The 14,710-nt window shown below is 40.0% G+C and overlaps 1 protein-coding gene across 17 annotated transcripts in view; it reads left to right on the top strand.

Moving 5' to 3' along the window:
• Nucleotides 1-14,436, top strand: part of PAX6 (paired box 6) — a 31,505-nt gene extending 17,069 nt beyond the window's left edge. For 6 of the 17 annotated variants that reach the window (XM_050955111.1, XM_050955109.1, XM_050955110.1 and 3 more), the window contains 9 exons: nucleotides 315-356; nucleotides 450-665; nucleotides 1,130-1,295; nucleotides 7,671-7,829; nucleotides 8,672-8,754; nucleotides 9,016-9,166; nucleotides 9,299-9,414; nucleotides 12,050-12,200; nucleotides 13,280-14,436. In XM_050955111.1, the coding sequence (XP_050811068.1) occupies nucleotides 315-356; nucleotides 450-665; nucleotides 1,130-1,295; nucleotides 7,671-7,829; nucleotides 8,672-8,754; nucleotides 9,016-9,166; nucleotides 9,299-9,414; nucleotides 12,050-12,200; nucleotides 13,280-13,365 (1,170 nt within the window). In that variant the 3' untranslated portion in view covers nucleotides 13,366-14,436. The remainder of the gene's footprint in view (nucleotides 1-314; nucleotides 357-449; nucleotides 666-1,129; nucleotides 1,296-7,670; nucleotides 7,830-8,671; nucleotides 8,755-9,015; nucleotides 9,167-9,298; nucleotides 9,415-12,049; nucleotides 12,201-13,279) is intronic. The other 11 variants (XM_050955118.1, XM_050955117.1, XM_050955122.1 and 8 more) reach the window with 7 other exon arrangements.
• The last annotated feature ends 274 nt before the right edge of the window (nucleotides 14,437-14,710 follow it).

Consider the following 14,710-nt stretch of genomic DNA (forward strand, 5'->3'; position numbering starts at 1 on the left):
ACTAACGTGATCTGGCACCTTTTGTACATTTCAGCTTTATAACCCTCCCCACTCGCCCCCCCCTCCCAAAAAAGGATTAAGTATGAGAAAATAAAATACAATGAAAACTAGTCTGGCATAATTACTGTGCAGATTTAAGGCATATTTGAACATTAATACTAAAATACATTTTTATCAGATTTTTTTCCCTCCAAATGTTTTAAAAGTATCACATTTGTAGTTTGTAGGGCCACAAATGTAATTTTTTTTTTAAGAAAGAAAAAAATTTTCTAAGTAAGTTCTCATACCATTTAAGGTATATTTTTGTGTTATAGACCCATGCAGATGCAAAAGTCCAAGTGCTGGACAATCAAAACGTAAGCTTGTCATTGTTTAATGCATACTTAAACAATTTTATTTTTGTCTTGAAATTATTAATAATGTGATTTTCTGTCCGCTTCCCTATGCAGGTGTCGAATGGATGTGTGAGTAAAATTTTGGGCAGGTATTACGAAACTGGCTCCATCAGACCCAGGGCAATCGGAGGTAGTAAACCAAGAGTAGCGACTCCAGAAGTTGTAAGCAAAATAGCGCAGTATAAACGAGAGTGCCCCTCCATCTTTGCGTGGGAGATTCGAGACAGATTACTATCAGAGGGGGTCTGTACCAACGATAATATACCCAGTGTAAGTTCATGAAAAAAATCTTCCTATCTGTTGTGTTCGGTGCCTGGTAGCTGTAGCAAGCCTCTGCTTCCTTTGTTTTGATATCAAATGAGAGGATAGTAGTTTACAGCATTTGCATGTGGCAGGGTCAGACAATTTTTTGCATAAAGAACTTGATAAATGACGTAAAAATCCGGGTTATCCTTTACGTCTGATCCATCAGGAATTCACGAATATATATATGCAAGACTGAAACAGGGAAAATCTCTATGGGTTTATTAATGGAATCTGGTAAATCGCAGTACAAAGCGATCAGTCTGATAGCTGCTTTACTCAGCCAAATTATTATCAAATAATCTCTTTAATTATGTCCAGGTTAAATCAATCCATAGCCCTGATGCAGAGGAGTGTGGTGATACTGAACTGAAGTCTTGTTATCAGAGTGCTGCACACTACCGTTTTGTTTAATGTTGGTTGCCTTTCAGGTATCATCAATAAACAGAGTTCTACGCAACCTGGCTAGCGAAAAGCAACAGATGGGTGCAGATGGGATGTATGACAAGCTAAGAATGCTGAATGGTCAGACAGGCACGTGGGGCACCCGACCCGGATGGTACCCCGGTACGTCAGTGCCAGGACAGCCTACTCAAGGTAAGGCAGATCCCAGTCAGATGCGCTTCTGGGCTTTGCAAAGCTTGTCAACAAAAGGGCGCCTCTCCACACAGCCTTGTCTGAGCTCTCCGATGACACACTGAAAGCAAAGGCGAGCATGGACGTTGATTATCTGCGCTGTGAATTTCCCCACCGAAAAATATGTCAAAGTGAGGTTCACTACATCCCTGAGGCTTGCAATGTCCCTCCAGTGTATCCCCGTTGCATTTAATATTTTGCCTCTTTTCAAGAAACCTACACAGTGTTATAGCTAAATCTCCTATTTAAATACATCAAGAACCACCCTCTTGTAGGAGTATGACAAGTTAGCTCGCTGACAGACTGCGAGGTAAACATGATTGTATCATATTGCGCTTTACTGTAATTGACAAATTATGTGACTGTGAGTAGAACGCATATGGAATGATGGGGAAATAAATGCAGGTGTGCAGCGCAGCTATAAGGAAGCGTTGGGGCTGATTAGCTGATTGGTTTCCAGTTTGGTTCTTGAATTTTGCATTCAGAATCCTGTTTTTCGGTATAAAAGTGCCAGCGAAATAGCAACGCAGACCTGGTTTTATGTGGGGGAGGCGCCTGAGCTATTGATTAGATCCTTTACCTTGTCCATCAGCCTATTAATTAGAGTTTCTTCTCAACCTCCAAGCTGGCTTTTTGTGTGAGTGTCTCTAAATCTAGAGAGATTGGCCACGCTGTAGGTAACTATCTCTGTAGGGTTGATTATTGTCCCTCCTCAGTGGACCTGAAACACTTTTGTAAATATAGGAACCTGTTTATCCTGAAGAATAATAGGTATTTGTTGTAGGAATGACAAGGGGATAATATAAAGGATAATGGGATGGTCTGTTACATAGTTAAGATGGTTAATGGCTCCTTTTTGACTATAGTCTCTGTTCAGGCTCAGACCTTTCCCTAGCCGTGGTCAGTTCTTTAGAAGAGGTGTCTATCCAACAACCTGCTTTTTGTTTTCCCCCCGCAAGGAAAAAAAATTCAGTAACAGTATGCGGAATATCTGGTACAAAGGATGTTTCTGTCACACGCAAGAATTTGTTATGGGAACAATTCTGTCGCTATGTAATTGCTCATTAGAGATCGTTTTGTTTCTCATTAAGGCGACATGAATAAGCGTCTAGTTGAAGGAGACAGCTGTAGAAATGTTCCACAGGAGACCTCTGGACACGATATGGCACCGCTTGCCAATTAGACATGTCAGTTTTAAGAGAAGAAAACAATCCATGAAGGACACCAGAAAGATAGAGAGCAAAGCTCTCGCCTTTTTTTTTTTTGTCTAATATCATCTCCTTCTTTGGAATCGGGAGAGTCCTAATGATCGCCCAGTCCCTGGCTAGCTCAGAGAGAACTCAGCCGAAGTAATGAGTCCCAGCGCCCTACCCGCACATTTACCTGTGGGCTCAAACTTTCCCAGGCAGCCTTTAGTGTTCCCGGTTTGTCAGGAGATAGGAAGGGCATTAGAGTAACCGAGGCTTGCCCTGGGAAGAGAAGGCTAACTAGCGTCCGAGTGCCCTTAATCACTCCCCTAGCCCCGGGACTGCCTTGTTCCTGCACTGCCTGGCCCTTTGCTTCGGCCGAGAGGGAATGTGGGTAAAGGAGCCAACCGTGGCCAATCTATACCTTGTCTATGGATTCTAGATTAGCTGTGGAGTTATATGTAGAACTCTGCATCTATATGTACAACCTAATCTATATACCTGTAGCTAAACCAGCCCGCTATAGCTAGCTCATATGATATACGCATAGAATCTACCCTGTGTATCGACAGCTGCCTAAAATGTCTCTGTGTACCCTGTATGTATACAAAAGTGTCATCTCCCCTGTGTCACTATCGCTGTTTGGAGACATCTAAGCTGATGTCTAGCCAACTCACAGACCCGGGGCTCACACTGAGTGGCATTATCCGTGGGTTTTGACTAGTCATTTCTGGTTTCATAATTCATTTGAATTATTTAGCTGGGTGAAGGTTGAATTTGATCAGGGTGGAGCCCCCACCCAAGGCTGCGTCCCCTCCCCATAGCACCCAGTCAGGCGGAAGGGGCAGGCGTGGGGGAGCGATCTCGCTTTGGTTGCCTGTAGGTGAAATGTTTCGAGTTTAACCTCCTCAGTCTTTAGGATCTTTCTCTCTCCCCCGCTCCTTTTTTTCCTTGTAAAATCAAATTACAGGTTGTTCAGTGCCCCGTATTGTATCAACTAAAATGAGTGTCATTTTCGTCAATAGAATTCAAAATTGTTCAGACACTTTTTTCCTTTCTCTGGGTTTTAGAAAACGTGTTAAATGTAGAGATCAGTGCGGGATGCAAAGCTACACCCACTCCAAAGAAATGTGTCAGAGCAGCACTCCGAACAGTGAAACCTCCCCGCATCCAGACAGACTGGAGAGTCTGGGTTTGTTGCTAAATCAGAAATCACCTCCCCCAACCCTGCCCAAAGAGCCCGTGTTAGCTTCTTCCAAACACCCCCTTTGCCCAAGCTCGAAATCGGTGGGGATGGTGGGAAACAGACTCGCTGCTTTCCAAAGCGGGTGGGTTTGTTTGTAACTGGCCAGAGGCTGATGCGGCCGGGTGACTAGCGTTGCTTGCAATGGTTATATAATGCGTGTTGTGGGGCAGTTGGGATGTCTTTGTCTCATTGTGTTTGTTAAACTGTTCCTGCCCTGCGCTGGAGAATTAGTGTTGGGGTTGTTGGCGTTGTGTGACATGTATTAGTGGATTTTGGCTTGTTTCTCGCATAGCCTCCCTCCCCTAAAATGTGCCAGGGTTAAGGAGACGCACTAGCCATCAGTCCGAGCTTCAGCTATGGAGAGAGAGTAAAAAATAAAATCAAGCTAAACATTCCCATGCGCATCCAGCTTGGAGCACATCAGCCTTGGAGCGAGGGAGAGGAAGGCTGGGGGCGGGCGGGGGTGTGTGTGTACAGACACTCAGAGCAATTGCATCACAAAATTAAAATGAATAAAATGGATTTCCTTTGGAATATTCATGCTGGCGCTAATGTTTTTTCCTTGCAGGGCTATGTTCCTGGGTTTTAAGAGTCCATTACTCAGAAAGCATAAGGCAAGGTTAGGTCTCAGAGGGGGACAAATATGGTCTCAATCTGATAAACGCCATGCAGCAGTGAATAAAATAATGGATACATGAGGGCTGACAGAACAAAAAGAGACATCTCTATCCGGGAGAAATTCTCCAGTGATTTAGTGGGTTTAGGGATCACGGAGACACTGTTTCTTATCTTCCCCCCTCCTTATAAGACTAAAGCCTTCTATAGGATTTAGACACTTTCTCTTTCAACAGATGCTACAATGTTTTGATCCCAGCTCTGCAGCTGAAAGGTGCCGCAATTGGTTTGCTATCTTTTTTTGCTTGTTTTCCGCCTCACTGATTAAGACACTAAGAAACTAAGGAATGATTTTATTTCCCAGAGTCTTTTTTCTTCTTCTTCCAGGAAACAAATCCTACAGCCAGCGTCAGATGGTCTAGCTATAGGATAATGGGACGCACATTCACTCGCTTTCTTACGGATTAGGTCTAGAAGGTAGAACAGCCTATTGAGAACGTTTCTAAAAAGGCCTCCTTTTAAAAGAAGACATCTTAATTGTCTGACACTTAAAAAAATCATATTTGTTATTCCATGGCGAACCTTTAGTTCGATCAACAGTGTTTTAAAAGCACAAGTTTGGGAAAAGGAAGCGAACCAGAACGAAACTTCCCAGGGGTTGCAAGAAAAGCTGTTTTAAGACTGTAAAAAACCCTTCATTGAAGCTTTAGAAGGGCTGGTTGGCTCTGGAAAAATAAAGATTTTTTTCCAATCACTCAATTTTTACCTTTAAGATTGAGCAACTACAGTTTATTGTTGCAAGATCGAGGTGTATATTCAGTGATCTGGCTGTAACCTCTCTCTTTGTACAAGGCTTGCACATGAAGGAGGCTGTGCATTAATAACTGCTGACAAATTACACGGGCACTGGTTTTTGATCACTAACCAGCTTAAATGAAACTAATGTGCGATATAGTATTTTAAACGAAAAAGCCACTGCAGCCAGGGCTCCGATCGGTTCTACCACACGTAACTTCAGGTGGCTAGAAATAAACCAGAAAGAAAGGGATTGATTTTAAAAAATAGTAGTTGAAGACACCATTAGAGCTTTGTGAAAGAAACAGAGCCGGGTGTGCAGTGAAAATGCCTTTTACAAGGACGTCTTCCCTAGCGCATTCCAGCGTCCAAGAAGTTAAGAATCTTCCTTGTAGCTGTGAGGGTTGCAAGTTTGGTTTCTTCTTCGGTAAACAAGGGTCGGTTTAAAAGTTTGGCTAGGAAAATGCTGTTGCTCCTTAAGAAGCACGGGGAACTAGCAGAGCAGCCGGGAAGCCTTTCTAAACGCTCCCCCCCCCTCCCCAAATAAAACCTAGGGTGTGAACACACAAGTCCTTGCTTGGGAAACACTTAAAAAGTCACCCAGCAACTTTCACTAGTAAATAAAAACAGACCCTTGTGCTCTAATATGTTAGTTGAAGCTTATCTAATCTTAGCTAAGTAGTTTTCTCTCTTTCTGGTGTTGAGTAAACAGGCTCAGTGTATAGAGATGTCCTATTCATAAGTTTCGGGGTGTTCTTTCTTTCTCCTCTCCTATAGAAAGTAAAAATCCTAACTAGCATTGAGTAGCCTAGCCCAGGGGACAGTGATTAATGATAGTAGTGCATAAAGGTTAACATACTTCACTGAAAAGTCTGTTGACTGGGATCCTTGTGATACAATGTGGACCACTGCACGCCTCAAGAGAATCTTTTTGTTGTCCGCCCTGATTGTGTCCTCAAAATTCTGCCCACGAAAGTTTGCCAACCCTCCTGCCCCAAGAGTTTAATAGTTTCCCTTACTCTGCTGGCATTGTGTACTGGTGAAAAGCGGCCCTTTTCTATTCAAGTGTTGGTGGTCATCTCAATAGATCTACAAACGCCCATATGGTGACCACTGTAGATGAATCCAACTGTTTAAATGGGGAAGAAAGTTTGGGTTTTAAAACATTTCAAAGTGTTTGAAAAGATCTTACCAGATTCTGTCACAATTCGCTGAAAGCTTTGAAGGCTGTGCCTATTGTTAGCTGATTATAAATGATATTACTTTAAAGTTGATTTCCCACAATATTTAAAGGATGTAATGGGAGGGTTGCCATTTATTTTGTAGCATAACTTTTAAAGCAAATTAGTATAAGTAGCCCCTGCCTCCTTTAGTCCAGCTTTCATTTAGCAACAGCAAAATGTTTTGAAAATATGCTCTGAAAAGAGGGGCAGAGTTAATTTAGTGACAACTTCTCCGTCTTAACAGAAATGTCCATTCCTTTGCAAACCTTCCTGGGTGTCTGCAGCCACTTTGAAAGACAGCTAGACTCAGTGCACATCTTTCCGTCCTACTGAAATGTGAAAACAATAAAATTTCCCCTTGTTTAATGATAGAAATTACATTAAAAGTGGTGGAAATGCCCTAATTAAAAATGTACCACTTAAATGATATGCCAAATGTTCAGCTGCAGACTAGCATATTTAGCTAGTTAGTGAACTCGCTATTTCTTTTAAAATTACATGTTAAATTTTTAAAAGAAATCTTACTTTTCTCTGGTGCAACACATTACAAAGAATGGACAGTCCTTTTATCTAAATATAAAATTCCATTTTCAGCAATTATAGCCTGTTCTTGGTGATGATATAATTACAGCTGTGCTCAGTAATAGGTGTCAAGGCAATGCACACTCATACAATAGTTGAATAAAACTGCAGAACAATGCAGGCACTTCTAAATTCACAACCTTTAAAATGAAATTGACTGTGCAGAATTCAAATAAAAACTGGATAAATATTTTTTAAAAAAGATTACAAGCTTGGTTTGGTTTCTTAATAGCATTTTCTACAAACCTATCAACATCTAATTGATTAGATAGGAATTACTGATTATAGATAATCTGAAATACTGAACAGCACCATTTTAAAGATAGCAATAGGTAAATAAATTCTGCAAAGAAAGGAGAATGGCATGGCATGGCTTTTTAGTAAAGATTCAATATGAAGAATGATTTTCACTGGAAATGATTTTTATGCCTGTTTTATTCCAGAGTAAAAAAGGAAAATATAATTATATTACAGTGAGTTTTTGTATTTAATATTTATGCCAAGATTGGAAAATAAAATGCTATTATATACCTTATGTCATCAGTGAGCTATTACTTTGACACTTCAAGGGTGTTTAAGAAAAGATGTCAGCAAACATGGCTGACCCAGTTTATTATTGTATATTGCAACTATAGGAAGCCAATAGTTGGGCTAAATTTGTTTTAATTTTCTGTTGTGGTTGTTGCAGATGGCTGTCCACAACAGGAAGGAGGAGGTGAAAACACAAACTCCATCAGCTCTAACGGAGAAGATTCAGATGAGGCCCAGATGAGACTTCAGCTGAAAAGAAAGCTGCAGAGAAATAGGACATCATTTACCCAAGAGCAAATTGAAGCCCTTGAGAAAGGTGAGTGACATTTTCAAACTACTAAAATAGGAGAGAAAAGCAAAATGCATCCTGGTTATGTTCATAGCTAAATGGAAGTGGGGCATTCACAGACATTATATACATAGATAGAAAGGTACATAAAATCTATGCTTCCCACCCTTCTGTCCCCCCCCCCCCCCCCCGCATCATGCTTCAGAGGTTTATTTATAGGCATTTTTATGGCATTCATCATTGTATCATCTGAACAGCTGTAAAAAGTTTGATTTTTAAAGAAAAATATGTAAGAGTGCATTAAGGTTATCCTGGGCACAATACAATTCTATTCATAGCTCCCCACCAATTCCCTAATTAAAAACATACCAACCTTCCCAAAGTCCCAGGGCACACTGTGCATGCTGGCTGAATGAGAGTTATGGAACTCCCAATTGCTGTTCACCCATCCTTGATACAGGTAACACTGTGACATGTCCAGAGGGTTTGGAGCGAGGGCCTCATGACCACAAACATCCTGCACTGGCAGCAAACAGCTGTGTGCCAAACCACTTGCTGGTGGTTGACTTACAGCTGCCTTGAGTCCCCTCTGACCAGGGTCCTGGAACCGTAACACTCCCTGAAACCTGAAAAATATTCACATTGGACCCAGTCCCATAAATCCTTATCCATGTGATCTCAATGGGGCTACCTATGTGAGTATGGCACAATTATTGCCCGATTACTAGCCCACACAAATTTCAACTTCACTTTTACGTGACTGTCCTGTAGAATATAGAGAGCATGGGAAATGCTAAGAAATAACCTGACATTTCAAATCTAGCTATGTTAAGTCATAGAACTAATGTGACATTGTTTCTTTTTTTCAGAATTTGAGAGGACTCATTATCCTGATGTATTTGCCAGGGAGAGACTAGCTGCCAAAATAGACCTACCTGAAGCAAGAATACAGGTACTCAAATTCTTGTGCTCTTAAATTTTTTTATGACTGACTTTTCAAGGTACAAGGAAGCCACTGACTCTGATCAAACATTTGTCCATCTCCAGCTTTATGAGCATGAACAACAGACATAAGGTTGATTTATACTGAATGGATTGTTACACTCCAAGGAGGCTATATGTTAGCATGTGCCATGACATGTAATGAATGATGTGGAGCCCTGTAGGTATAATCTTGCCTATGCAATAATTTTAAAAAACCCTTTATTTTCAGGTGTGGTTTTCCAACAGGAGGGCAAAATGGAGAAGGGAAGAAAAACTGAGGAATCAGAGAAGACAAGCCAGCAACACACCCAGCCATATTCCCATCAGCAGTAGTTTCAGCACAAGTGTCTACCAACCAATCCCGCAACCTACCACACCCGGTAATTTAAGACATATGTTCAGATTAAGTCATCCTTTCAGGGAAATAAAACATAATCCTCTGAATATATATAACAAATATTATCGAAGCTTAATCTAATGTGTTCATCTCCTATTTGTCTATTTTATTATAGTTTCCTCTTTCACATCAGGTTCAATGTTGGGCAGAACAGACACTGCGCTAACAAACACATACAGTGCTCTGCCACCCATGCCTAGCTTCACAATGGCTAACAACCTGCCTATGCAAGTAAGTAATATAATAAGTTGTCTATCAGATAAGTGATGAATGGCCAGATCCTCAACTTTGTGTGCCAAAAGGTCCCTCAGAAGTCAGTGGAGCTTGGAGTGCGCCAGGAATGCAAAGACAGGCCCTCAGTACGAATTAAGGAAGAGATTTTGAAAGGCATAAAGGGCAGTTAGGTGTCCCAGCTCTCAGCGCAAGTGAATAGATGCTGAGTGTATAACACACCAGTGTGTCTTTGAAAATATTTCCCTTATAGTCCTAGTAGAAACAAAAAGGGAAAAGTAGCAATAACAATTAGTGGAGTGAAGAGAAATTTAAAAGACTAAAATTATATAGTTTGGAAAGGAGAGGCGTGGGGAGGGATATGATTAAGTTATATAAAATAATGAATGGTATTGTGTGGAAAAGGCCAACTGCACTCAAAATTAAAAGGCAATAAATTTAACATGAAGAAATTAAAATACCTGTTTAAGAAAAAGATAATTAACTTGTGGGACTCCTTGCTGCAGTATTATTGAGGCAAACAACTTAGTAAATTGCTAAAAGGATTAGATTTTTACTGCTCAGGTGATATGGCTTTGGGCACATTAGGAACATCTGAGAAAGAAAGATGTGATTGGAACCTGCAATTATGCTGGCTACGTTAAGATTCCAAGAGCTGTGGATCCTCATGCTTGAAAGCTTATAGTGATCAACAGAAGGGTTAGGAAGGAATCTACTTGTCTGGGGACTCCTCTATAGTCCTTTCAGATGCAAAATATAACTTTTTAAATGGGGGGGTGGGGATGGGCATTGTAATGGTGCTGGCCAGTTGTGAGGGTTTTATAGCCTTGTCTGAAGCATATAGCATTGATCAGTGTGGCAGACAGGATATTAGATTAGATGGGCAATAGAGCTGTTCCAGTGTACTAACTACTATGTTACTAATTGCTCAGAATCAACTAAACAAAGTTTGATGCTGCAGGCAGAATCCCTCAAACTTGTAGAACAATGAAACAGTTAAACTGTTATTTATTGATATTTGAGGCCTTTGGTGCAATTCATGTCAGTCATAAAGTGGATGGCAAAATGTATGCCAGAGATACATGGTGGGAGTGTAGGAGATCTCTTAAACTTCATTCCTTCTTTGGCTAGCCATTTATTACAGAGGCAAAATAATTTTAGGCAACTAGTTAGGCACCTAAGTCCCCTAACCCCCTTTGAAAATCCCAGCCTAAATCATTGCTGAGAGATAACTGTATAATTCATAAAGGTGATGACTGAAATGAATGTATAAGTGGCTTGTGCATGGTCAGCCTTAATCAATGACAGTGTATGTTCTACCATGCATATTTTATTTACATCATATTCTTTGCAGGTAGTGTGTAGATAGTGTGTATACATGTAAGGAATATTTGCTTGTGTGGTACAAGGTTTTGTTGTCATGAGTTTGGGGCCAATTTAAGTTGTTTTGAGCAGGGCTCTACCAAATTCATGGTCCATTTTGGTCAATTTCACAGTGATAGGATTTTAAAAATAGTAAATTTCATGATTTCAGCTATATAAATCTGAAATTTCATGGTGTTGTAAATGTAGGGGTCCTGACCCAAAAAAGGTGTGTGGGGGGGTTGCAAGGTTATTGTACAGATAGTGCTGCCTTCAGAGCTGGGCAGTTGGAGAGCAGTGGCTGCTGGCTGGGAGCCCAGCTCTGAAACCTGAGCCGCCACTAGCAGCAATATACAAGTAAAGGTGGTATTGCTTCCCTTACTTCTGTGCTGCTGCTGGCAGGGTTCTGCCTTCAGAGCTGGGTGGCTGGCCAGCAGCCACTGCTCTCTGGACACCGAGCTCTAAAGGCAGCGCAGATGTAAGAGAGGCAGTACTGCGACCCCCACTAAAATAACCTTGTGACCCTCCCTCATCCCCCCGCAACTCCCTTTTGGGTCAGGACTCGCTGATTTGAGAAATGGTGATCTCCCTCGTGAAATCTGTAGAGTATAAGGTAAAGCACACAAAAGACCAGATTTCATGGGAGGAGACTAGATTTCATGGTCTGTGATGCGTTTTTCATGGCTGTGAATTTGGCAAAGTCCCAGTTATGAGTAATCCACTGATATGGATACCACCAAGAAATACACTGGAAAAGTGTGTGTGTGTGTGTGAGAGAGAGAGAGAGAGACACACACACACACACATATGCTGGTATATTCCAGTGAAGTTACTTCTGATTTACACCAGTGTATGAGAGAGCAGAATTGGGCCCACACGATATCTGTACATGCAAATATCAGGAGGCCTATTCTCCTCTGCATAAGCAACAACAAGGCCAGCATTTCTAGCTTGGATGCTGAATGTTAGGTATCTAAATCCATATTTAGGCACTTAGATAACATGGCCTGATTTTCAGATATGCTGAGCACCCTCAGCTCCTATTGACTTTAATAAAAGTGGTGAATGACCAACACCTCTGAAAAGAGACCACTCATTTAAGGTCCTAAATATGGATGTAGAAGACTAACTTTGGCTTGTTTGAGGTTATGCAAAAGAGGCTAGGGCCTATGACACTTCTGTGTGCTGGTAGATACCAATAGATGAAATGGAGGCTTCATATCATTTTAAATTAATAGACTTGTAACATTATTTTGTCCTTTCCTCCCCACAGCCCCCAGTACCCAGCCAGACCTCCTCCTACTCTTGCATGCTGCCGACTAGTCCGTCAGTGAATGGGCGGAGCTATGATACGTACACACCTCCTCACATGCAAACACACATGAACAGCCAGCCAATGGGCACCTCTGGAACCACTTCAACAGGTAGGTGTCCATTAATGTCTTCTATGAAGATAAATTTCCCATAGTTTGATTTTACTGGTATTCTACTCTGTCTTTCTTTTAGACTAATATTCATTTGGTGCTAACCGTCTGGCTGCCAAAAGGTCTAAACCTGTTACCATTGGCTTAAACAGCAGCAGCATTTAACCAAAGGCCAAAATGTAAAACCTTCCTTGGCTTTTGGGGTGTCCATTGAAATCTTATTTTAAGTTACAACTGAGAGGAGAGACCCAAACAGGTTGCTTAAAGGAAGTGTCCTTCTAATGAAGGTGCAAGAGAATTTTTCTCAGAGAAGAAGGCATGCAATTAACTTTATTACTGTGTGTAGTCCCATTGACTGTAATGGGATTGCTACTCACAGTAGTAAAGTTAATCATGCGTGTAAGTGTTTGTAGATCTGGGGCCTACATTTGCAGATATGGTGGGGCAGAGTTTTAAAACATGAGGGTGTCTATCAGGCTGATCTCTTGTAGAGGCTTCAGTGTATTTATAATAAGGGAAACTAACTGAAATGAATGAACAAACCGTCTGTTGTAAACAGGAGCAAATTAGACACATTTCTGAGAATAAAAAGGCTTGATATTGAAAACTTCTATATGTTTTGGGCCAGATTCTCAGCTGATGTAAATAAGCTGAGAATTTGGCTTATTGTTATCTTATGCAATGAACATTTATTGGTAATAACATTTCAATTCTATAAAAACAACGAAGAGTCTAGTGGCACCTAAAGACTAGCAGATTTATTTGGGCATAAGCTTTTGTGGGTAAAAAAGTGAGTTTTTTACCCACAAAAGTTTATGCCCAAATAAATCTGTCTTTAAAGTGCCACTGGACTCCTCGTTGTTTTTGTGGATACAGACTAACACGGCTATCCCCTGATACTTAATGCAATTGTGTGTTCAGAGGACTTTTAAAACATACAGACAAATCCTAAGATTCTGCAAATTGGTAGGTTGACTTAATACTTTCCAGAATACAAGAACAACTCTTTAAAACTGTAAAGCAGAAACATGTGTTGTACGTAGAAAAGCTAAAACAAATATTTCACACTCATTTTTCAGGTCTTATTTCACCTGGTGTGTCAGTTCCAGTTCAAGTTCCTGGCAGTGAACCTGATATGTCTCAATACTGGCCAAGATTACAGTAAAACGTGTTAATTCTGTAAATGACTATATGGACAACAGTTGGATGTTCAGCAGTATTTTATAAAGGAAGAATGGCTTCTGTACTGCAACTGTGCCCTATTCTGTAACACATGGAAAAGACTTTAACATGGACCTTTGTACACTGAAGGCATTATATCAGTTGGAACAAATCTTCATTTTGGTATCCAAACTTTTATTCATTTTGGTGTATTATTTGTAAATGGGCATTTGTATGTTATAATGAAAAAAATAAGAACAATGTAGACTGGATGGATGTTTGATCTGTGTTGGTCATGAAGTTGTTTAAAAAAAAAAAAGAGGAAGCCGTGATCAACAAGCTTTGCCACGAATTTAAGAGTTTTATCAAGATATATCGAATACTTCTACCAATCTGATTATAGATTCTGGACTGATGTTCCAAGTTTGTATCATTCCATTGCATATAATTAAACCTGGAACAATACGCACTAGATTTATGTAAGAAAAATATCTGTTGGTATTTCCAAAGGTTGTTAACAGATGAAGCTTATGTGCAAACAAAGGGTAAAAGAGAACTTCAATGAAGAAAAGAGTTTGATAGATAAAAGGTAGATTGTGTCTTCGATATAATCCAATTTGTTTTATGTCAAAATGTAAGTATTTGTCTTCCCTAGAAATCTCCCAGAATGATTTCTATAATAAAGTTAATTTCATTTATATTTGACAAGAATATTCTATAGATGTTTTATACACATTTTCAAGCATCATACATTTCTTTTTTGGTCAGCAAAAGTTAATTGTTCTTAGATATAGTTGTACTATTGTTCACAGTCCAATCATTTTTGTGCATCTAGAATTCATTCCTAACCAATTAAAAGTGCTTGCAAGAGTTTTAAACTTAAGTGTTTTGAAGTTGTTCACAACTACATATCAAAATTAACCATTGTTGATTGTAAAAACCATGCCAAAGCCTTTGTATTTCCTTTATTATACTATTTTCTTTTTAACCTTATAGTGTGGTGGTGCAAATTTTGTTACCCTATTAGGTTAACATTATATATTGACTGAGTGTTAGTTTGAATTTATTTTCAATATTGGAGGTCCTCAAAGAAATAACTTTATAGATGTTATGACTCAAGCCTGCTGTACTTTGGGTTGAAAAGATTATAAATTCATCTAAAGTCAGATCTATATAAAATTAACTTGACAATATAGCAGAAGTTTCAATGGGGATTGTGCTTTGATTTATGCTGGTCAGGACAGTATTTTGGCATATATGTATGTTCTTGACTATAAACAATTATTTCATTTAGGATGTTTTTAAAAAGCAGCTGTGTTTGTAACAAAGCAAAGTTCTTTTGGAAAGCT

This window comes from Gopherus flavomarginatus, chromosome 5, assembly GCF_025201925.1.
Source record: "Gopherus flavomarginatus isolate rGopFla2 chromosome 5, rGopFla2.mat.asm, whole genome shotgun sequence".
Lineage (NCBI taxonomy): Eukaryota > Metazoa > Chordata > Testudines > Testudinidae > Gopherus > Gopherus flavomarginatus.